We start from the raw sequence: 25,186 nt of genomic DNA, 5'->3' as shown, positions 1-25,186 counted from the left end.
GACTACCCTTTTGTGTTGCCCTCTCTTGACACACGACAAAGCAGGTTTTCTCAAAACAGGTGAAGAGAGTCCCACTGGCTCAGTTTCAGTGAAAGACAGCACCACGAACTTGTACGTTAGGGGGATCAGTATAACACTCTGAGTCCTCCCTGGTAGCTGTCTACCCTGTAGAGGACGCCTAGATCCACCAGTTACACGTCACTTACAGTGAGATGGATGGGTAATGATTGGGCCATTATTTCCTGCACAAGAGACGGTGTCCTTACAAGAGGACAATACTTAACGGATCTTTAGTACATCTGCTGCACGACTCTTGGTAGCCATCCCAACATACCATTCACAGTAATTGCCAACCGATTGACAGTAGTCAGGGCGATTTACAGCTACTTACGAATCGTAACCAACTCATCCGCTGCCTGAGGACAGCAAACACAGTGAGGCTGCATTACTCGTGGTACAGTATTTTACAGAACAGTAAACACGTTATGCCTAGTGCAATGTTTCACAGAATGTTAATCAAGTAACTTTATACTAAGCTTTCTGATTCTCTTTTAATTCATGAGTTTGATATGTTACAAATATTGTCAGTGTTCTGTTGGAATTTAAGTAATTTATAGTCAAAATCGAGGTATCTACTACGACAACTAAAAATTTGGTGCAAGTTTTACTACTTCTCTGAAGCGTTTTTCAAGTTATGGTTGCTAAGAAAATTCGACAGTAGTGTTAATTTACGATAAATATAGACAACATACACTCCTATTAAAAGAGAGAACTAGCGTCACACGATGTGCTACTTGTTCATATTTGCACAGAGTTCTACGCAAACAGATCGTTGCGTGTGGACGGGCCTTTACAGTGATTTATTGCATGCGCAGACATATTTACAAATATCTCTCCTGACAGATCGTTGCGGGTGTATGGGAATCACTCGTGCGTGTCGGGGTCGAAGCAAACGATCGACTGCAGGTGATATCGCTTGCGATCAGCCACTCTTGTGAATGTTCTATCGATTAGTCGACTGTGTAATTATTTCGAGAGTTACTGTTTCCGACTTTCCGTGCTTTCGGCAAGTGGTGGCGGTTTATGTGTGTTGAAGTGGAAGTAGCTGTATAGCAAAAGAGGGGACACAAAGTAAAGGCAATGTTATTTAGATAATGATTCTGACGAGAAATTTTGTGTTTAAATTGATATGTTTTCGTTCGTACACTGTCACAGTTGACAAGGGGCAGTTTTACTTTACGCAGTGCAGGTTGTTTGCTTCCAAAAAGGCGCGTATGGGTATTTATTACCGTATTATTTTTTTGTGGCATGCGATAGTATATAATGTATTGTTTCAGCAATACTTTGTACATAGCGCAAGAATTTCCATTTGTGGTGACGTGTAAACACAAACACATGTGCACGATTAATACCTGCTGTGAAAAATTAACCGGTTTGTGACACATCGTTTTGATATTTTGAAAAAGATGTTACAGATAAGAAGACAACGATAAAACAGTGGAAATAGAAGAATTTGGTAACGGTAACCTATGGAGCAGCATTTTCTCTCCAACAGTTGAGATGGACAAGAGATGTTAAATGACCAGTATTATGTTTGAGAATTGTATGAGACACTGGGCCACTAGTGCTTGAACTGTTGTGCTGATCTGTCATTCCCAGCTATCCATTAAGATTCCTGTGACGTTTGTTTTAGGAGCCAGAATGCCCAGAGCAGCGAGTATTTTCTGGAATACAACCAACAGGTGCAATCCACTTAGGGAATTATTTTGGTGCTATTCAGAAATGGGTTGAACTTCAAGATGGAGGCTGGAAAACTATATTTAGCATTGTGGATCACCACGCGATGACTATCCCACAAGTAAGTACTGAAGCTGTTTTTTTTCTGTCCATTCTTGCCATGTAGTGTGGCATGTTGGATGGGTGACTGAATGTCAGTCATCATACTGCTCCTACAGATTTTTTTCTGTCACCTCCTACCCCCCCCCCCCCCCCCCCCCCGCCTCCCCCAACTCTGACTGTGATTTGCATATGTTTAAAGCGGAATAACTGAACATTGTGGTACCACCCTTCAGCTTTGATCAGTAACTGCAAGAAACCTAAATTTCGAGCTCTACAGTGTTGCAAACATGTCGTCATCCATTACAAATTCGATCACAAAAATAAAACAACACTGTGAATTATGTGGTTTTGGGCAGGTCAAACTAAGAACATGTCAATACTTATAATGAAGACGTTCATAAACATATATGTACTCAAAAATCAAACAAACGCAGTCCTCAATAATAAAGAAAAACACTGGTCTTGGTAATTTGACTTGATCTGTATAGATGGCAGTACTTGATACAATGAACCAACACATTGTGCCAAAACCTGGTACTGTAAATTTCTCTTGACGTATACAGCACAAATGAAATCCATGATACCATAAAACCACAAACAAGTCTACAAATCTCATATCAGACACTTCATTTGACCCACATAACTACTGGAGTATGTGATATTGCAACACCTGGACTTAGTCTTACACCGTATATCAAAAACCTAACCACACTAAATTAGGTAAAACAAACTACCTACCATCCCAGCATAATTACATACAACTGACAGCACAATCCAAAAATTCATTAAAAAATTGAATTCACACCAATTTTGAAATACAAGACACACTTAGATTTGCACATAAACACTCAGACCTTACATACTAAATACACATACTTCACTTACTGGTCTGAGATGGAATGACTTTGTCAATTCCATACCCTCTTAAGAAACATGACACTTCATGTACTGTAAGCAATTAGACCAAGCAATTGCAGGAATTTAGTGATGATCAACATTTCATCCCCCATTGCAGAATTCAGTGACATACTCTTGAACTTTGTTGCCATATCCGTAACTTAAAAAGTGAGACATAAAGTTAAATCTCCATCCATAAAAAAAAAACACATTGCATTAATAATTTTGAACTTGAAACCATATCTATTGCCCAAAACTGCCAACATACAAATAAATCAGTAACAAACCGCCACACCAAGCGAGGTGGCGCAATGGTTAGCACACTGGACATGCAATTGGGAGGACGATGGGTCAAGCCCGTGTCCGGTCATCCTGATTTAGGTTTTGTGCAATTTCCGTAAATTGCTTCTGCAAATGCCAGGATGGTTCCTTTTAAATGGCACAGCTGACTTCCTGCCCCATCCTTCCTTGATCTGATGGGACCGATGACCTCTGTTTGGTCCCTTCCCCCAAATCAACCAATCAAACTGCCACAGATATGGCCAGTATTAATCTTACAATCAGTGCTGAAGCAGTACCGTACAGTAAATCTCAAACCATGTACAAACGCAAACACTCCAAACTAAAGAGTGCCACTCAACACTCCAACATATCCTCAGGAAACATGATCCATTTCAAATGTGCTGCACGACCATGCTGCCACACAACACAGTTATGTCATGGGTCAAAGCAGGCAAATATTAGTATAAACTTAGGGTGGCCCTGAAAATTGTGTGGAGACTGACTTCATTTTAAATTGTGAGTCCACAACTCCCTGACTAAGTCAATTAACACACAGGAGGAATGCAAGTGTGCCCCCCACCAAAAAAACTCATTCATGTTTTGCAAATAAACTATGAAAACTGTGTGTGTATTTCCTCTCTTCAGTTAGTTTGCACATGTTGTGATAGGTGACATCATACGTGTGCAGCAAATAGAGAGAGAACAGAACACTAGCAATATTTGTATGTTTCTTTATTTTGTTTTGAAACCTAGGTGCAGGAATGAACTGACAACAAGTTGGGCGAACGTGCGGCGGCTGCGCAGTGGCCGGTAGCGCAGTTGCCTGTAACCTAGTGTTGTTGTGTAAAGCCTAGTTTACACGATGACACTAGGTTGCAGGCAACTGCGCTACTGGCCACTGCGCATTTGCGCAACTCGTTGGTGAAACTAAACACTTTCAAGGTGTTGCAACTTTGGCGACACTAGTTGCAAGAGGTTTTGAGCTTATGTTTGTTCGTAGATTGCAGACAAACTGAAATATGAAGTGTGGAACGGAGAATAATGTTCGCTTTTTGGATATCTATGCTTTGCATAGGTGTTTGTGGGATTTCAGTGGTGCTGGTTACAAAAATAATCAACATATTGCTGCCACTGAGGCCGTTATGTGCGATCATAACGTAGATGGTTTGACAATATCTGAGCTTCAGGGCAAAATTTATTGAGTTAGAGCACATATACAACTGAATTAAGAAAAATACAAGCAAGTGTAATTCTAGCTGTGGCAATGCTCTCGTCTACAAGACTAAAATCCCATCGTTCAATTTGGCCAACTCTTTGTTAAGCAATATTGTTGACAGGAGAGAAGGCTATACAAATTCAAGAAGCTGCCTTCTGTATTCAATATTCATCTATTTAAAATGTCACTGAAGTGCTCCTTATTCACAATGTCAGAATTTTGAAATATTGCCCATGTTCAGATCTATCTTCAAGAGAGTAGTTTGCAAACCATTCTCTTCTTAATGCTGCCTGATTCGAATAATTATTGCTGTTAATGTCAATAATTATTACTGTTAATGTTAATAACTGCTGGTGTTAATGAAAAGGCGTCATCACCAACTACAACTGCATCTTATAGCATGACGAGTGTTCTAGATTGTAATGCACGCAATGTGATATGTAATATCAGCTCTGGTATATCAGCTCTGGTGAAAGTGCTTCATGCACGATTTCAGCAAGGGTGCTGAACAACAGAGCTGACGTCTTTCCTTCATCCAGTCACGAATCATAACACGTTTCTTATTTTTTTTCTTGTGCAGCGATTCCACGCAAAAAGATTTAACTCCATCACAACTCGTGCAACGTGTTGCTGCCAAAACTTTCATTTCAGACATGACTCAGGGACCCACAAAAAGACGAAACTGGAGTGTATACTGGTGTTGCCGTGTCTACAGTCACATATGAAACCATTTGCCTGTAACTCATTCCACAGAACGAGTAGCGCAACCCAATGTCGTCGTGTAAACTAGGCTTTACTTTCAAAGGAAATTTCCTTTTATACAAAATAATGTACGATGAATTTCTTAAATCACAGAGTGTTTGACTCTTATTTAAAAACCAACTCTTTGAGGACGAGCCATTTAGAAGAATTTCTAGCCCAGATCAGACATTTGTCGTTATTAAACATTTTACTGGCACATTTGTATGATGTATCTTAAAGTGTAACATGCGCATAAAGAACAACATTATATGTGCAAGCTTAACTTCTCTTGCAGCATATTAATCTATAGGTAGTGGTGAGCGAGCGAGTTAATTACGACGATAATCACTCGCACTCCCATCACTTACTATGAATACTTTTACTCTCGCAGTGTATACACAATGCGTGTAGCATGAGCGCGTACTACAGAGAACTGATCTGGCTTAGATATGTTGTTCTCGGTGTGGTAGGATATCGATACTTTTAGGAGGTGAGCCAGTGGTTGTAGATACCCACAAATCTTAGAGACCAATATTATATGTGAAAACTTTGCTTTTCTTGTAGCAACAATATGTATATTAATGTAATCCATTAACTTTTCCTATTTGTGTGTTCACACAAATTAACAGTGATGCTATTCGCTGAGTAAATCACGTGTTGTGTACTCCGAATATCGGCTGTCATCATCTGGCGAGATAACATGACATGAGCTATGACTGGCTTACAAAAGAGCATTGCAGTCTCGATTTTAATACTTCAGAAAGTAACATGCGGTGTTTGGTGGAATTCGGATTTATACTTTTGTAATACGAAAATATACAGCGTACATGTTGTTGTACGTCAGAGATCTTTCCGAAATGTGATTATTATTTTTTCCTTGAGTTTCATTTTCTAAAGTGCCGAGAAATTCTGCGCTGGTGTATAAAACCATATCCATTCAAAGGATTGATAACTTGTACACTTCCGAGAGAAAGTATGCTGTCACTTAGCACGGAAAAGTGTATTTTCACCCAGGAGAAAGTATATTTTGTAACAAGTAAATCAGGGAATTTTTTCCTTTTCCATGTACACACCCTGGACCATATCTGGCAATAATACAGGCCTGACAAACGATGGGGCATGTCGTGAATGATGTCCTCAATCTCATGTTGAGGCAGTAACACCCAGTCTTTCTGCAGCACTGCTTGCAAGTCTTGGAGAGTGGTTGGTGGATGCTGATATGATGCAGCCTTTGTCCCTAGTGTATCCGACATGCTCTGTGGGATTCAGATCGGCAGAGCGAGCAGGCTGTACCATGCATGCAGCATATTCTGTTTCCAAGGAAACATCAACCACACTTGCTCTGTGAGGTTGAGCATTATCATCCAGAAATACAAAATCTGGGCCCACAGCACCTCACAACAACTGCACGAGGTCCCAAGACCTCGTCGCGATACCTAACAGAAGTTAAACCTTGCCCATTTAACTGTACAATTTCATGAAGATGTGTTTGAGCGGTTAATCCCTGCCCACACCATTTGGAATCATCCTCGATATCGGTGTCTTTCCACGATGGTTGGGTCCTGGAATCATGTTCTACAATCCCTTCAGATGCAATTCCATTGAGAGTCATTGTCCTGACCAAATCAGGACTCATGTTGACCCACTGTTCGAGGTACACAAGCGATAGGTCTCCAACAATAAAGAACACTCTGCCAAAGCTTTCTGTACACCATTTGTCTCACCACAATACATCCAATGGATGCTTTGAGGTCAGATGCCATTTGCCGTGCAGTACTAAAGTGGTATTGTCATACACTTACGTCCAAATAATGGTTTTCTCTTTCTGTTGTTACAAATGGTCAGCCCTGCCCTCATCTTCATGATACAATTTCGATCTCTCTAAACTGTTGCCACATCCGGTAAACAACAGAACGATTCACATTAAGCCATTGGGCGACATCAGTTTGTGACTGTCCTGCTTCCATTCCTCCCATGGACTTCCACCACAAAGAGCCTGATCAGTGTCTTCTCTGTGCCATACTGCACCATCTGTGACTGTGTGCACAGTGATAGTGAATGTGGGACTATCCAGCACACTATTCCTCATTGTTGGTATGGTCGTCCATTGGCGAGAATGCCATGTACCATGCAGAACACGATTGTATGGACATCTGTTGACAGTTTGTATGATTATCTCGTGAATTAGACACAGGAGTGGGAAACAGAGGCTTGTTGCTTTAATTTTGGACACCAGTGTTGTATGATTTATCACATGTCGACTCTAGTGCTTGGGTATCTAACCCTTGAGAGGGTTGTGTGTTTTGCAAAAAACAAACATAATGTCTGATGGGATAGCAGCAATCAGTGATTGTATAATGTTACTTATAATCCGTCTTGATTGCAATTTTTTTTTATTTATATGACCAGTTTCGGTTCATCAGTTACAGGAGTAACTGAAATATCAGATCTGAAGATGGTTCTGGATGAACCGAAACTGGTCATATGAATAAAAAAATGAGGTTGTGTGTTTCTTGTGACTGGGGTTCAATACATAGTAATGAAAGTGTGAGACATGTACACAGTACTTTTGAGAAGTTATATCTTGGGCAGTCTTGTGTGTTACGTTTTATTATGTTCTGCTGTATGGCTGGTGAAGGCTGTGTGTGTGTGTGTGTGTGTGTGTGTGTGTGTGTGTGTGTGTGTGTGTGTGTGTACACATTTTTTCTTTGATGTGGGTGGGTGGGGTAGTTGTATTTGTGTTTACAGGATTCAGAATGAAGGCAAGGTCCGAGTATAACTTTGCTGTGTTTTGTGCTGTTGTGTAGATATATGTTGTGTATTTGTACTTGGATGTCCTGTTTACTCTGTGGTTTTTTGCCAGTAGATCCTCCATGTTAGATATTTTGTGGAGGATGTAATTGCCATATCTTGCTCTTAGTTTGGCCATACACATATGTAGGAGTTCAATTCCAATAATTTGGTAGACTTTGTGTAATGGTTGGTAGCTTTGTTATTGTGCATTGCACTCTTCTCTTGGTTTTGTACTGTTTTTCTGCAATGTTTGCTTGTATTCACCCAGAGGGACTGCATACCCTAGTACAAATCTCATGTATATTTTCCCCCCATTCGGTGGCTACCCAGTCAAGGCTGAGTTGCATACTATCCTTAATTTTAGTAGGTACGTGGGTACCTGCTCCAATATAATGGAAGTGGACCCTGTGGAGTTTCATGAAGAATGGAAAAATAGGGGCATCACAGAAGTGCAGAGCTATATGAAAAGAGTCAATGGTAAATTGGACAAATCTTCAACATTTATTGTAACATTTAGTACTCAAGAATTACCTGAACATATTCTTTCAGGGTACATCTGTCTTAAGGTTCGTCTGTGAGTTCCTAACCCAATGCGATGCTTCCAATGACAAAGATTTGGACACACTATTATGGGATGTAATGGGAGGGCTATGTGTGGCAATTGCAGAGGCTCAGCTCATGAATCAGGAAATTCTTGTACACTTCCTCTGAAATGTGTAAACAGCTACAGGGATCACCCAGTGTCGAGCAGAATGTGTGATGTTTCAATGAAGAAAGGAAAATTCAAGAGTTGAAAGTCAAGAGACACACACCCTATGGTGCAGCTAAAAAAAGCTCTCAAAGCTATGCAACCTCCGGTTTTTGCTCCTTCTTTTGCATCAACCCTTAAGACGCCAGTCACTAAGTGTGATGCCTCCACACAAACTCAGACCACAAATTTAGGTACAAGCACATGCACTTGTCGGTGTATGTGGGGGAAACACTAAACTTCAAACAAAAATCATTTGGAAGCCATCAGCGATGGGCTTACCACCTAAGCCACATACCACTGCCCACCATCAGAAGCCTACAAAGCCACCTGCTCAAACCAAGCAAGCAACTCGTCTCATAAACAAGGAAAACTGTCCTTCAGAAAGGAATTCCAAGTTGAAGAAAGTGAGCTCTCTCCCTCTCAGATGGGGACCGTGCTCTTAAGGATATGGAGTTCCAGTCAGAAGAAATGTAGAGCCGGGAACTGGATAACATTCTCCTTGACCTCCCCAGTTTATCACCACCTCCAAGGGAGAAAGAAAAGGCCAACCATTGTGAACCAATGGCCCCCCACAGGGATTTCTGTGTTGCAGTGGAATTTAAATGGATACCACTCACATTTGGAAGAATTACAGCTCCTGGTCCAGGAGGAACCATTCTGCATCTGCTTACAAGATGCTCATTTTAAAGTCACTGACACACCTTCATTACAGGGCTTACCACCTCTACAGGAAGGACAATATTACTAGAGACAGAGCTGAAGGTGAAGTGGCTGTTTCAATTGATGACAGATGCCACTCCTCTCCCATCCCTCTTACCATGACCTTAACAAGCAATTGCCATGAAAGTTCTAGCACTTTTAACGTCACAGTGTGTTCTTTGCATCTTCCAACTAATGATTCTTTGGATGTAGATGCACTGACAGAGCTCTTCTGGGCACTCCCACACCCACTTCTCCTTGTGGGAGACTTCAGTGCACTCAGTGTGCTATGAGGCTCGGCTACCAGTTGCTCCAGGTTGAGCGACTTGTCCATTCTGAGTATATCTGCCTTCTGTTCTCGGGTTGGATGACACACTTTTCCACAGCTATAGGGTCTTTTTCGGCCATTGACCTTTGTTTTTGTTCCCCAGCTATTGCAGACTCAGTCCAGTGGGAAGTGGCTACAAATTTACATTCTAGTGACCACTTCCCAGCATGTATCAGTCTGCTGACTTGGACTGTGACTGACAAGAGATTGCAAAGATGGATGATACAAAGGGCAAATTGGTTGCAGTTCTGCCCTGCCGACAGGCTATTTTATTTGTGCACAGGAGACGTTGGTCCATATCACTTCTGAGATCCAACAGGCTGCCGCGGAGTCCATTCCTTGGTTTAGTAACCACCTCAGACGAGGGCCTGTACCTTGGTGGAATGACAACTGTCGATTGGCAATCAGGGCCAGATGAAGAGCTCTGCGGAACTTCAAACATCGTCCAACTACAGAAAACCTTCAAGCCTTCAGATCTGCAAGAGCATATGCGAGGCACGTGATAAAAGAATGGGAGAGGGCTTCCATTAATCAATCCACTTCCATTGTGCAAGTTTGGGACTCAGTATGGCAGATTTCAGGCAAGGGCAGCCCACGTAAATGGGGTCTAGGTGGACATACCAGAGGACATGGCTCAGCTTTTAACTGACCATTATTTTACTGTCACTACGTCATCCAGACAAGCTCTTGCTTTTCAGTTGTTCCATAGGACTGTGAAGATGAAGAGCCCCATTTCTTCTTGCATAATGTGAAAGTCTACAACCTTCCTTTCTCCACGTAGGAACTGTATTCAACTTCGTCTGCAACCAGACACACTGCTCCAGAACCTGATGAGATCCATTATCCCATGCTTCATCATCTGTGCCCTGAAGTTCACAGCTCCTCTCTTGTTTCAATCAGATCTGGCTTGATGGACAGTACCCCACGACTTGGAAGGAGACAATATTAATTCCATTGTGGAAACTGGGCAAGGACCTAACGCCTGTAATAGTTATCAGAGTATAGCCCTTACCAGTTTTATGGGTAAGACTCGTGAACACATGGTCAACTGCTGCTGCTTCTTGCTGCTCGAACCCCGACGTCACCTGAGCTGCTCCCAGTGCATTTTCAGGTGCTACCATTCCACCCTTGACAACTTAATGCTACTGGAGATTGCGATTCATGAGTCCTTCTTACACCGAAACCATTTGGTTTGTTTATTTTTTGACCTCGAAAAAGCATATGACACTACTGGGAGGTACATCATCCTTCTCCAACTCCATGAATGGGGACTACGTGGATGCCTGCCACTTCTTATCCAATCTTTTCCTGAGGACCGGCGAATTCAATGCCACATTGTTGATGCCTTGTCTGACTGCTATGTTCAAGAGAATAGAGTTCCCCAAGGCAGTGTACTCTGTGTCACATTGTTTGTCATCACTGCCACTGGCATTCCCTCCGCAGTCAGGATCCCTGTCAAATACTCTTTGTTTGTGGATGACTTTGCAATCTTCTACTCTTCCTCTGATCTTATGACGACGGCGAGGCAGCTACAGCTGACCATTAGGAGGCTAGAAAACTGGGCCAGGACAACTGGTTTTCAGTTGTCACCAGAAAAGACTACATTTGTCAATTTTAACTGTGTTCATCGAAGTTTCAACCAACCAGTGCTCACAATGGGAAACACTATTTTACACTTTCAAGTAACTGGTGCACTTTTTGGGTTTATTGTTTTACTCGAAATTAACTTGGCTTCCCCATCTGAAAGACCTATAAAGAAAGGGCTGCCAGTCATTGAATAGTTTGAAATGCCTTAGCTTAAAAACATGGATAGCTGACAGGTCCTGCCTTCTGCAGTTTTACGGGCATTTGTTTGATCACATTTAGATTATGGCAGCGTGGTCTGCAGACCAGTCTGTACTTCCTACCTTAAGATGTTAGACGATGCCCACCATGAGGGCATTTGGATATCAACTGGAGTCAGAGGCTGCTGAACCCCCACACTGGATTCGGCGACGTATCCTTTTGGCTTGACAGGCACTGAAAATCTCAGTGTCACCTCAGTCATTGGCATTTAGTGCAATGGTCAAACCCACCTTAGAACAGCTGTTAGGGAATCAGCTCCATGCGACCAAGCCATTTGGGATACATACTACTGACTGTCTCAAAGGTTTGGATCTATCAGACCTCCAAATACACAGCCAGGGATGGAACACATTTCCGCCTTGGTGCATTCAGAGGCCCAAAGTGATTTTACGCTTGACACGGTACAAGAAAACTTGAACTCCAGATTATATTTTTACAACTTTGTTTTCATCCATTTCAAGTACATACCACAATTTTATTGTTGTTTTTACAGATGGATCCCAGCAAGAGAATGTTGTCAGTTGTTCTGCTGTTTTCCCTGATAGTGTTTTCAAAGTGCATCTTCTGGAACAATTTATGAGTTATGATGCAGAGTTATATGGCATTCTGATGGCACTGGAGAGGATTCACAGGCATCGCCGTACAAGGCTTCTTGTCTATTCCACTTTGCTTGGTGCACTACAAGCACTCACTTTGCCAAATGTATCCAGTAGAACAGCTGATTCAGCTCATCCATAACTCCTTACAGTGGCTCTAACACCATGGCAAGGAGGTGATCTTTTGTTGGGTACCTGGCCACATTGGGATACAGAAAACGACATAGCCAACAAAGCCGCTGAGCAAGCATGTTAGAGTGGTGCTGTGCATCAGTGCCCCATCCCGTTGTGAATCGGGCATAACCCTTTAACTCATGGCTTACTCCTCCAATGGGAGAATCCACCACTCTGTAAGGTTTGTGGTGTGTCACTTTCAGTTCAGCATATGTTGGCAACATGTGTCCTATATACTGATATTAGGCAGCCCTCAGTCTCTATGGAGATCTGCATACCATCTTCGTCAATGCTGACTACAGTGTTAGAAGAGTGCTGGAATTTTGTGAACTGTCAGGCTTCATCCCTAAATTTGTGGCGAGGTAGACTTTAATACATTATAAACTGCTCCGCATGTGGGGACAGCCTTTGTCCCCACCCCTGATACTGGCATGCTGACTTTTCTTCAGTGCGCTGATAGCCATTATGATGAGTGGCCCTCACCTCAAATCATCATCATATATATTTTATATGTGTGTATTGCAGTTTGATCATTACATCCATGAAGATGGCTTTGGATCTGTCTTGTCAGGTTTCATCTCAATCTGCTTTTGTTGGTTCTCCCAGTTGAGATGTTTATCTGGAAACACCCCTAAGTATCTAGTGTATTGTTTACTCTAAGTTGGATATTCCACAGTGTAAGGTGTATGTCATTGTCTTTTTGATGTCATTTCTTGGTAAGGTGTCTGCGTCTGAACAGGACTGTTTTGTTGAACTGGTCAGTTGTGCCACTTTGTCATCCAGTTTTTGAGACGTGTAAGGTATATTCTCGTCTTTCTTTGTATAGTTGTCCTTGTTTGAGCTGCTATTTATAGGTACTATGTATTGTGTTTACAGTAACCTCTGTTAGCAGCTTTATGAATTATTTTGAAACTTAAGTATAACTTCTTACAGCTTTCACAACAACTATACCATTTGTTGTACTCTGTTGATCTGTTTTTGAGGTATTTAATTTTAAAATTGGGGTCTTTCACTGGACACCCTATAGATGGAATAATGTCACTGGGGCACTGCTTAATGAAGAGTTACCAATTAATGTTAGAGGAGGTAATATTTAAAAACTAAAATATTATGGAAAACAAATTGCACTGGGTTCCTAGGAGGAAGTTATTGTCTGTTATACGAGATTATGGAATAGGAGGCAAACTTTTGCAAGCAATTAAAGGTCTTTACATGGATAGTCAGGCAGCAGTTAGAGTTGACGGTAATTTGAGTTCAAGGTTCAGAGTAGTTTCAGGGGTAGGACAAGGCTGCAACCTGTCTCCACTGCTGTTCATATTATTTATGGATCATATGTTGAAAACAATAGACTGGCTGGGTGAGATTAAGATATGTGAACACAAAATAAGCAGTCTTGCATATGCGGATGACTTAGTTGTGATGGCAGATTCGATTGAAAGTTTGCAAAGTAATATTTCAGAGCTAGATCAGAGATGTAAGGACTATGTTATGAAGATTAGCATCTCCAAAACGAGAGTAATGTCAGTGGGAAAGAAATATAAACGGATTGAGTGCCAAATAGGAGGAACAAATTTAGAACAGATGGACGGTTTCAAGTACTTAGGATGCATATTCTCACAGGATGGCAACATAGTGAAAGAACTGGAAGCGAGGTGTAGCAAAGCTAGTGCAGTGAGCGATCAGCTACGATCTACTCTCTTCTGCAAGAGAGAGCCTTTCAGACCACCTTTGTAAACATAACCAATCTGGTTCCTTACTGAAAAAATGTAGCTGCCTCTCCACATTTATTTAGTGAACAGTTCCATTACTGTAAGGTTTTAATATTCTAACTCTTGTTCTGTGCACCGCTCAATCTTTGACCAACTTTGTTGTATGGGAGCGAAAGCTCGGTGGATTCAGGTTACCTTATCAATAAGGTTGAGGTTACAGATATGAAAGTAGCTGGGATGATTTCAGGTACTAGTAGATGAGAACAATGGCAGGAGGGTGTGCACAATGAGGAAATCAAAGAAAAACTGGGAATGAACAGGCTTAGTCAGGGCGAACAGGCTTAGATGGTGGGGTCATGTTACACGCATGGGAGAAACAAGGTTACCCAAGAGACTCATGGGTTCAGCAGTAGAGGGTAGGAGGAGTCGGGGCAGACCAAGGAGAAGGTACCTGGATTCGGTTAAGAATTATTTTGAAGTAATAGGTTTAACATAAGAAGAGGCACCAATGTTATCACTGAATAGGGGATCATGGAGGAATTTTGTAAAGGGGGCTATGCTCCAGACTGAACGCTGAAAGGCATAATCAGTCTTAGATGATGATGATGATGATGATGATGAAACTAATTGTAATTTTCACTGTCAGGTTGAGAGCCTTTCAGACCACCTTTGTAAACATAACCAATCTGGTTCCTTACTGAAAAAATGTAGCTACCTCTCCACATTTATTTAGTGAACAGTTCCATTACTGTAAGGTTTTACTATTCTAACTCTTGTTCTCCAATTATTGAGTGTCCATTCACTAGGTGCTGTTATCATGGCAATAATTTTCGAGAGATCTCCAAGTAGTTTACATAAAGTAAGGGAAAGGCACCACTCACCTGCAACGGACCAATGCGTAGTGCACAGAAACATGTAACAGAAGACAGTATTCACATTAGCTTACAAACTCTTGCCCTGTCTCCAATAAAAGTGCACATATTCATACACACAAACACCCTCATACATATACACTGGCTGCTGCTGTGGGATGTGTGTTGGTGTCATGTGGTTGTGCATGTGAATGTGTGTACTCACTCAGTAGAATTCTGTTTTCTGTTATGTGTTTGTGTGCCAAGCATCGGAGTGCTGTAGGTGAATATTTGCCTGTCTCTAATTTCACATATTTTTCCATCCCAGAATTTCCATTAGTTTTGTACATTTTCAACTGGTTTCATATTTTCACTAATATTTATTATTTGAGATTTCATGCTTTGATGTTACTGGCTGTAAAACTATGAAATTTTGCGTTACACCAAACCTGTAACTTTAGTGGATGTACTTAAATCACATACCAGTACTTGTTTAATACAATTATCTTTATTTGCCAAATTAAGGTGACAGTTTTTTAAAATTTAATTTTTTTAACAGGACCCCAAGAAACTGCATAGTAATATAATGGAGTTAACAGCCACCCTACTGGCTTGTGGAATAGATCCAAAAAGGAGTATTCTTTTCCAGCAATCCATGGTAAAGTATAGACTTTTTTGTTCTTTGCATGTACCAAAGAAGATTCTGCTTATAGTTTTGTTTGATGTGCTTACTGCAGTTTTGAAAGACTTGATTACAAAGTTGATGAATTATGGCCCACTGTAGTTTCAAGGAAAATTATAATTAAATCTTAGCACACTGATGTTTTTAAAAAATGTTTGATTTTTAATATACCATGCCATTTCTATCAAGAATTATGCTTTTGTGATGTAACACAGTCACATGATGCCACATATAGGTCTTTTACAACTACTGGTTGGATTAATAAAAAGAGATAAAATCCAAGTCCATCATGAGATTGTGTAGGGAACATGAGAGGCAGATGCTATGAAAGAGGTGTACATCACAGAGAGGTTTAGTGTTGGAATTATGAGAGTGTAGGTTCCAAGAAGAGTTGGGAAACATATTATTTCCTCCCTCATATATCTCACAAAATGAATGCAACAAGTAAATCAGAGAAATTTGAATTCATTGAAGGTTCATTGACAGTTGTTCTTCCCTCACTCTGTTTGGGAATGGAACAGAGAAGGTGGAAATGATAGCGGTACCAAAAGTATCCTCTGCTACACTGTAACGTATTTTGCAGAGTGTATGTTGATGTAGAATTTTCTATGATGTGAAGCATTTCATAATTTCTGAATGTATGTTTATGTGACTTTTTCCTACAGGTAAGCTGAAAACCATGAATATCTATATCAGTTACTTATAGTTCTGTAATGCTGGTATGTGATTATTGTGGTTTATATAATCAAAACCCATGGCCAGATCACAAAATATTCAAACTTATGGTGATTTTTCGTCACTGGTGTATATATCTTGTCTGATAAGACTTAGTCTGATTGACACTCCTTTTGGAAATCGAAACTGTTTCTCACTGAGTGTTTATAAATTGTATTTTACATTACCTTAGAGTCTGGTTTTTGTAAATTCTAGTAGTAATGAATAGAATTGAGAGCTTTTTGCTACTTTTATGTATGTTTTTATGAAGAGACTTGATAACAGAATATTTAAGTATATCTTTGATGCTACCATTGTGAAACTATAGTATTGATTTGCTAATTAGTGATGCAGGAAGATTTTATATAGCCACATAATTAAATGATGATGCTTTCGTTTTTGTTCTTAAGACTGGTTTGATGCAGCTCTCTGTGCTACTCTATCCTGTGCAAGCCTCTTCATTTCTGCATAACAGTTGCAATCTACATTAATTTGAACTTGCTTACTGTAGTCAAACCTTGGTCTCCCATACAATTTTAAACCTTCACAACCACCCCTTCCCCCCCCCCCCCCCCCCCAAAAAAAAAAAAAATCCCATTTCCCTCCACTACCACACTGCCTAATCCTTGATACCTTAATATGCTTCCTAAGAGTTGATCCTTCATTCAGTCAAACTCTGTCATAAAGCTTTTTCTCCCCAATTTAATTCTGTACCTCTTCGTTAGCTTCCAGTCTATCACACTCCCAAATATTTAATGGATGTGACTACTACTGATGATTATTAAGCATTTATTTAATTGTAAATTAATGTATATTTCTGCCTATTTATACATTAGATTTGTTTATATTGGAGGCAACTGACAATTCCTACACCAAGAATTGATACTCTGTAGTTCTTCTTGTCTTTTGCTACAATTTTCTAACATTACAACTTCTCTGTATATGATGGTATAATCCACGAAAAGTCTCATGGGACCTCTGACGTTATCCACTATGCTGTTTATAAATGTTGTGAAAAGTAATGGCGCTATGACACTTGACTGGTGTACACCTGAAAGAAATTATTTTTACATCTGAAGATTCCTCTCCATTGACTACAACATGCTGTGTTCTATTTGCTGGAATATTTCCAGTCTAGTCATACAGTTGTTCTGACATTTCATAATTCTTATTTTGCTCATTAGGAAGTGTGGAACCGTATCAAACACCTCCTGGAACTTAAATGCAGATTCAACATGGATCTATTGCCTTGTGGGTCTCGTGAATGAACAAAGCGAGATGGGTTTTACGTGATTGTTGTTTGCAGAATCTGTGTTGAATTCTTACAGGCAAAATTTTTGTTTCCAGAAATATCATAGTACACTAGCTTAAAATGTGTTCTGAAATTCTACAACTAACTGACATCAGCAATATAGGGCTCTAGTTATGCGCATTTGTTTAACAACCCTTCTTGAAAACGGAAACGACCTGCACATTTTTCCCAGTCACTAGGAATGCTTTCCTCCTCTAGGGACCCAAGTAGACTGCTGTTAGAAGGGGAGCAAGTACTTTTGTATACTCTTATGTAGAATCATATAAGCATCCCATCAGATCCAGCCGCCTTCCCTCAGTTGATGGATTTTAGTTGATTTCACATCCCACAGTCACTTATTTCAATATGTGATATTGACATTTGTGAGGCTATTGAAAGGAGGAACTACAGTACAGTATTTCTCAGAGAAATGATTTTGGAAGAATGAGCTAATATTTTGATCTTCTCTCTTTCATCTTCTATTTCATGTGATTATGGTCACTTGGCATCGAGAGAGATGCCCTTCACTGATTTAAGGTAAGGCAGAAATGTTTTCTATCAGATCTTTGGATAATTCACTTTCGAACTCATTAAATGCTTCATGCATTGCTCTCCTTAATCTAATTTTGGTTCAGTCAGTTTTTGTGCTCATAGAGGACAAACGTTTTGAAACAAGGTACTTTGTCAAAGTTTGTAATTCAGTTTATAACCCTTTCTCATAAAAATAACGCTTTATAGTCTATATAAACACAAAAGTAAGCAACTAAATGTGTGACACTGAAACTTCAGACCACACTATCAAAAGTGCTGTAAGTTTGAATGAGTATTTATGTAAACCACCTATGCGCTGGCTCAAGAACCTTTATAATACCTATTGTACATTAATTGTTACATACTAAGCACTAGTGATGTTATGACTGGTAATACAGCTGTGAGAGGAAAATATCGCAAATTTCAATTAGCTGGAAGTACCTGTCTTGGTTATGGAATTTGTTCTAATGAAACAATTGGAAGCTCAATGAAATTATATTAAATTGTGTCGTCCAGGTAACATGCATTGATAAGAGTGATGTGTATGAGGTCTGTTCAAAAAATTCCGGAACTTTGTCCACAAAATTTTTTTACACTTACCTTTTATTTACTGCTCGTGGTCTCCTTCGAAATACTGTCCTCCACAATTGATACATTGCTCTCAATGCCATTTCCACCTCCAGAAACAGTCTTTGTATACCTCTTGCTGGATTGTATGAAGTGCTGTCTGTGAATTTCCTTTTAGCTCATCTATTGTTGCAAATCTTCATTGACAGAACAAGTTTTCAATTTTGGTAAAAAAAGGTTTACGGGGGCCAGTTCTGGAGAGTATGGAGGGCAATTCAGCACAGTGATTTTGTTTTTTGTGCAATACTAACGCACCAACAGAGATGAATGTGCGGGTGCATTATCGTGATGCAAGAGCCATGAATCGTCTCGCCACATTTCAGGATATTTCCATCTCACATTTCCTCTTAGGCATCTTGACAATACTATCAATTAAGTTTCTTCCTGTGGCATGAATTTGTGATGAACTATCCTTCAAAGTCAAGGAAAACTATGGATTTGACATTTCACCTGACTTGACAAGCTTTTTTTGGTCTTGGAGAACCATTCCCAGCCATTGTGAAGAGTGAACCTTGGCCTCGGCATCACAACCATAGACCCATGTCTTATCACCAGTTATGATTCTCTTAAGGAACATCTCATTCTCATTTGCACAATCCAAAAGCTTGACACAGATTGTGAGGCAAAGGTCTTTTTGGTCTTGACTCATGAGGTGTGGGACGAACTTGGCAGCAACACGATGCATTCCAAAATGCGGTGTCAGAATTTCATGACATGATCCAACTGAAATGTTACATTCTTCTGCAATCTCTTGGACAGTCAGTCTTTGATTGGCATGCACAATTTTGTTGACATTCCTGACATGAGCGTTGTTGGTAGATATAAAATTGTGTCCTAAATGAGGGTCATCTTTAACTTCTGTCTGGCTATTTTTAAACCGCCTGAATCGTTATTAACACCTAGTATGGCTCTAGGCTTACTGCATCATTTGATGTGTGTCTTTAAAGTTTTTTTGTGTTTTATGCAAAATTTAATGCAGACACATTGCTCCTCTAAGTCTGCCATCTTGAAATTCACAAACTGCGTGACATAGCGCTCTACTCAGTACAGCTCTTGAACAATAACTAACAGACTTAAAACACTGAAACTTCTGGCAGTTACGCGTTCAACACAGACATGAGCATGGATTTCAACTACATTTCGCTCCATCACACCATTGGCATGAAATTATAAGTGTTCTGGAATTTTTTGAACACACCTCATACGTGTTGTTCAGAAATAGTGTGCTTGCAGATTACAGATGTCCCAGACTCTCTGAACATTATGAACATTTCAGTCATTGGCAGTCATTGGTTATCACAGCAACACATGAATAATTCTCCTATGTATACTGTAGTCTATGAGAAAGCCACTCCAGTACTTGTTCAGTAGAGCCAACTGGAGATCTACATATCATTGGCAGGTTCTAGATGTATAAACATGTTGCCAGTCCAGTGTAGCAGATGGCTGATAATTATATTTTTTAGTCTGACAGTGAGTGGAGAAAACGGCATTCCCCATACTGAAAGAGATATATTGTGTGCTTTGAACAGGTACATTCTACTGACTGCAGGTTGTCTCTAGAGTGCTTGTAATGCTACAGAATTATATTATGTGTTAGTAGAGGGAGCAAGGTGACAATTTGAGAAAAGTCTGTAATGTACTCCTCTGCTCAGCTTCCTTTTTAGGTGGAGATAATTTGATGGATCACACAAGAGCTATGAAATGTAAAAAAGCTATGCTGTGACAGTGCAGTTGCAAAAGAAGCAGCCAGACGTGATTGAAAAAAATGGATGAAAATCTTTGTCATTACCGCAACTGGTACTCAGACAAATATTGCTTAAGCTAAAATACAAAATTTGTGTGAGTGCTGTTGAGATTTCTGCAACAATACAGTAACATTTTAGTAGCTTTCTTCATATATTATCTCTGTTTTACATTTCGTGATATGGCTTTTGATAACAGCTTCATCCAGTACAATACATGTAATGTCCTACAAGGAATTTCAACTCAACTCTGTGCAGACAATTTAACAGAATACTTGAAGTGAAGCTACACTATGTGCCAAATATCTCCACTGAACATATTCTCTGTAGGTTGCATATCTGAGCGTATTTTGTGGTCCTAGAAGATATGTAAAAAATGTAAAGCCATGTAGATGGGACCTAAATAAGCAGATTTCGTACAGGAATGCATGTATGGTAGTGACACATTACAGTGCTAACTTGTAAAGCAATATGACACACAAGGTATGTCAAAACAAATGGCATCAGAAAGTTATTAATAATTTACAAGAGGTGCTCAAAGGAGCTGCCACCAACAGTGATACACAATCCACAGTGACAGCGTGTGGATCGGCCTACATTAAGAAAGATGTCCAGCAGCAACAAACACGTGCGCAACTAGATCTACTCCAGATGTTATGGGACTCTTGTACATCAGGCTTCTTATATGATCCCACAAGAAAAAATCCATACAGGTTAAATTGGGAGAACATGGTGACCAGGGAACTGGACTGCCCCGTCCCGTCCACTGCTGACTGTAGACTCTGTCGGGTAATTCCTGACATTTTGACTGAGAACCTCCTGTAGGAAGATGATGTATATGTGGCCAGTTAAACAACTCAATAGAATGTATGGTCTACTAAGTTATTCTGTACAATGCCTGCCCAAACATTAATGGAAAATCTCTCTTGCTAGGCACATGTTATTGTGCCATGTTGGTTACCATGAGCCCACAGGTAAGGATGTTCAACATACCTGACTGCATAAAGGTATCCTCATCAGTAAATAAAATAACTGCAGGGAAGGTATCACCGGCTGCAATCTGCTGTAGGTACCAAGGAGCAAAGTTTAAACGTGTAAGTTAACCATCAGGGGTCATTGCTTGCACACTCTGTAAATGATATGGATGCATCCAGAATGAATTTGAAAGGTAGGAGACGAGGTACTGGCAGAATTGAAGCTTTCAGGAAGGGTCTTGAGTCGTGAAAGGCAAAGGTCCTGAGTTAGAGTCTCGGTCTGGCACACAGTTTTAATCTGCCAGGAAGTTTGATATGGATGCATTCAGTCTTCATGTAAAGTCCTCAAACACTTTGATGGCTGACACCCAATGTTGTCCTACAGTTCTTGAGCTTGTCGAAGGATTATTCTTTACTGTGTTTAGTAGTATTCTTCCTTCCACTGCAGGAGTTCTGCAATATCTTCCAATGCCAGTTCCACACCTGGAAGCATAAAATTATCCACTTGTGCGTAACTCCCAATGAAGATGCTCAAATGTTCAGTATTCCAGCTGATTCCTATCTGAGTGCATTCTTTGAGCAGCTAATTCATTTCCTCGTGTAGTTCCTTACATGAAATACATGTTGGCCAGCTCCGCATTGGTGAAACAATGCATGCTGCTAGAGATCTGTGTGGTAAATGATGAATCCAGCTAGCAAAGTGCTTTTATGTGCTGCAGTCATCAGCACACTACCGATTCAAGACAGCATTATCTCACACACACACACACACATATTCCTGTACGATATCTGCTTATTTTGATCCCCTCTACCTGCCGTTAAATTTTTGACACATAGCTTACGACCACCCTGTATATAACAACAGGCACAGTATGTCAACATGATTCGTGTCTTTAGTCAAAAAGAGTCAACAGAGAAAATTTAATGTTTGAAGGAGGTGTGGATATATTGGCCTATACCAGAGACTGAGTGTTTTATGTGGTAATTTCCACTTAAACAGTGAACTTAATCCAAAGTGAAACCATCAAGAAAGAACTAAAGCTAACTGACACTCTGATAATCACAAAAATTCAAATTTTAAAGTGTTTTCATCTTTCATGATCTGGATTATCATCACTATCATACCACGTTTTGAACTACAGTAGCAATTGTTATTTACAGTCAAGAAGAATGAGATATTTCTGATTTGTCAGGTTCCAAGGCACTGTGAGCTTTTGTGGGTTATCAGCTGCAATGCAACTGTTGCACGGTTGGCACATTTTCCTCAGTATAAGGAAAAGTCAGCTTCACTTCAAGAAGTTCCTGTGGGGCTGTACACTTATCCCTTGCTGCAGACTGCTGACATCCTCCTTTATAAGTAAGTGTGTTACCAATTTCTTTTTTAAGCAATGCATGAATGAGTTAAATAGTAAAATTTTATTTCTGAAACCTAGAACATCATTATTTTCCCTTTTTAAGGGCAACTCATGTACCAGTGGGAGAAGATCAGGTGCAACATTTACAGCTGACCCAACATCTAGCACAACGGTTTAACAAACGCTATGGCTCCACATTTCCTACACCACAAGTTATCCTTACAGGCAAGTAAATAGTTATGTATGAGAGCTTCACCAATATTTCAGGTTTGAATCTTCTTTGTGTATTGTTGCAACTCTCCAGGTGTAGCAAATTCTGCGAACAAAAGTTGCTGAATGGTTAGTAAAAACTAATTCAGCAGCATGCTGAGTATTGATGTAAATAATGTTTTATTTGGAAATCAGTGTCTCAGATTGTCTTCAAACCAACAGTTTAAAATCATCAAAAAGTTCCAGGAGAAAAGTGGGAGAGGGATTAGTTCATATGAGATGCTGCTCAAAGTATCTGAGAATTTCATTTTAAAAATCAGAAAACCATTCTTAGGTCCTAATGACCTCGGTCACATCGGGCATGTATGCAACAATCCCAGCGTTGTTTCCATTTTTGGTGGCTCTTCTGGAAGTCCACAGAGTTAAAGGTGTTCAGGACCTGTTGGGATTCCTCTTGGATATCTTCAACAAAGTCAAAAAATTGCCCTTTCAATGCGATTTTCATCTTTGGGAACAGGTAGGAGTCTCACAGGGCTAGCTGTGGCTAGCAGGGAGGGTGGGGGACCATTGCCGTGTTGTCTTTGGTGTGGAATTGCTTCACAACAAGCCATGTGTGTGCAGATGCGTTGTCATGGTGCACCAACCAGTCTTTCTTTTTCCACAACTCTGGCCATTTGTGAAGAATATTTTCAATCAATCAGTTGCCTCAAAACTTCACAGTAAAACTGCCTGTTGACAGTCTGACAAGGCGGGACAAACTCCTTAAGCACTATTGCTGAATGTTGAAAAAAATGATCAGCATTGACTTCACATTGCTGCAAACTTGTCAAGCTTTGAAACTTCCTGGCAGATTAAAACTGTGTATTGGACCGAGACTCAAACTCGGGACCTTTGCCTTTCGCAGGCAAGTGCTCTACCATCTGAGCTACCCAAGCACGACTCACGCCCCATCCTCACAGCCTTACTTCTGCCAGTATCTCGTCTCCTACCTTCCAAACAAGCTTTTTTCGGCCTTGAAGTGTGATGATTCCTGCTTTGTTTCAGGGTCATAACTTAGACCCAAGATTCAGCATGTGTGATGAGTTTGGATAAAAATTTTGGACACTCTCGAACACTTTATTGCACCTCATGCATGGTTGAATCCGGAAGTTTCTTGGTCAATGCTGAGAAGCTGAGGGGCGAACTTCACTGCAATTTCTCTCATGTTCATTTCATTGACTAGAATTTGTTGACACGTACCTTAAGCCTTTTGAGCCTTTTGTGAATTGTACTTCTTCAGTCTTCTTCCATCACGCCATGCACTTTCATGATTTTTGGTGTTGTGCATGTTGATGGTCGACCTGAATGTTTCTAATATTCCATTGATTCTTGGCCACCCTTGAAGTGCATAAACTGTTCAGATGTTCTTGCTTGGCTCAGTGCACTTTCACCAAATGCCTCTGTCAGCATGCAGTGCGTTTTAGATGCAGTTTTCTTCAACTTCAAACAGAATTTGATGCATATCCATCGGTTCTTCATGTTATCCATTTAACAATATGCGGAAGCACTGAAACACATGATGACGAAGTCCACTACATCTCACAACTACATACGCCAAAGATGATGCAACATTGTGCCACAGTAGCTAAGATGTGTACTTAGACACATCTAGCAGCGGAACGTCATACTACTACTGGTCTTACTGGGTACAGTGGAATTCTAAATCTACATCTACATACATACTCCGCAATACACCATATGGCGCGTGGTGGAGGGTACCTCGTACCACAACTAGCATCTTCTCTCCCTGTTCCACTCCCAAACAGAACGAGGGAAAAATGACTGCTTATATGCCTCTCTATCCGCCTTCCCCACAACTGCCATTACATGCTTGTCCCACTTCATATCGCTCTGCAATGTTACGCCCAAATATTTGACGTGACTGTCAAGCACTACACTACTAGTGGAGTATTCAAACATTACGGGACTCTTTTTCCTATTCATCTGCATTAATTTACATTTATCTATATTTAGAGGTAGCTGCCATTCTTTACACCAATCACAAATCCTGTCCAAGTCATCTTGTATCCTCCTACAGTCACTCAACGACGACACTTTCCCGTATACCACAGCACCATCAGCAAACAGCTGCATATTGCTATCCACCCTATCCATAAGATCATTTATGTAGATAGAAAACAACAGCGGACCTACCACACTTCCCTGGGGCACTCCAGATGATACCCTCACCTCCGATGAACACTCACCATAGAGGACAATGTACTGGGTTCTATTACTTATGAAGTCTTTGAGCCACTCACATACTTGGGAACCAATCCCACATGCTCGTACCTTAG

At 40.4% G+C, this 25,186-nt stretch overlaps 1 protein-coding gene across 1 annotated transcript in view; it reads left to right on the top strand.

The window, feature by feature from the left end:
- The first annotated feature begins 1,035 nt into the window (after positions 1 to 1,035).
- The window catches only part of LOC126100863 (tryptophan--tRNA ligase, mitochondrial), a 51,452-nt gene continuing 27,301 nt past the window's right edge, over positions 1,036 to 25,186 (top strand). Inside the window, exons 1-5 of the mRNA XM_049911530.1 lie at positions 1,036 to 1,268; positions 1,694 to 1,858; positions 15,281 to 15,379; positions 22,479 to 22,642; positions 22,744 to 22,865. Of these exons, the coding sequence (XP_049767487.1) occupies positions 1,155 to 1,268; positions 1,694 to 1,858; positions 15,281 to 15,379; positions 22,479 to 22,642; positions 22,744 to 22,865 (664 nt within the window). The 5' untranslated portion in view covers positions 1,036 to 1,154. The remainder of the gene's footprint in view (positions 1,269 to 1,693; positions 1,859 to 15,280; positions 15,380 to 22,478; positions 22,643 to 22,743; positions 22,866 to 25,186) is intronic.

The sequence above is a fragment of the Schistocerca cancellata genome, chromosome 9, assembly GCF_023864275.1.
Source record: "Schistocerca cancellata isolate TAMUIC-IGC-003103 chromosome 9, iqSchCanc2.1, whole genome shotgun sequence".
Lineage (NCBI taxonomy): Eukaryota > Metazoa > Arthropoda > Insecta > Orthoptera > Acrididae > Schistocerca > Schistocerca cancellata.
Note: the sequence above shows the minus strand (reverse complement) of the source record. Positions and strands in the feature narration are given on the sequence as shown.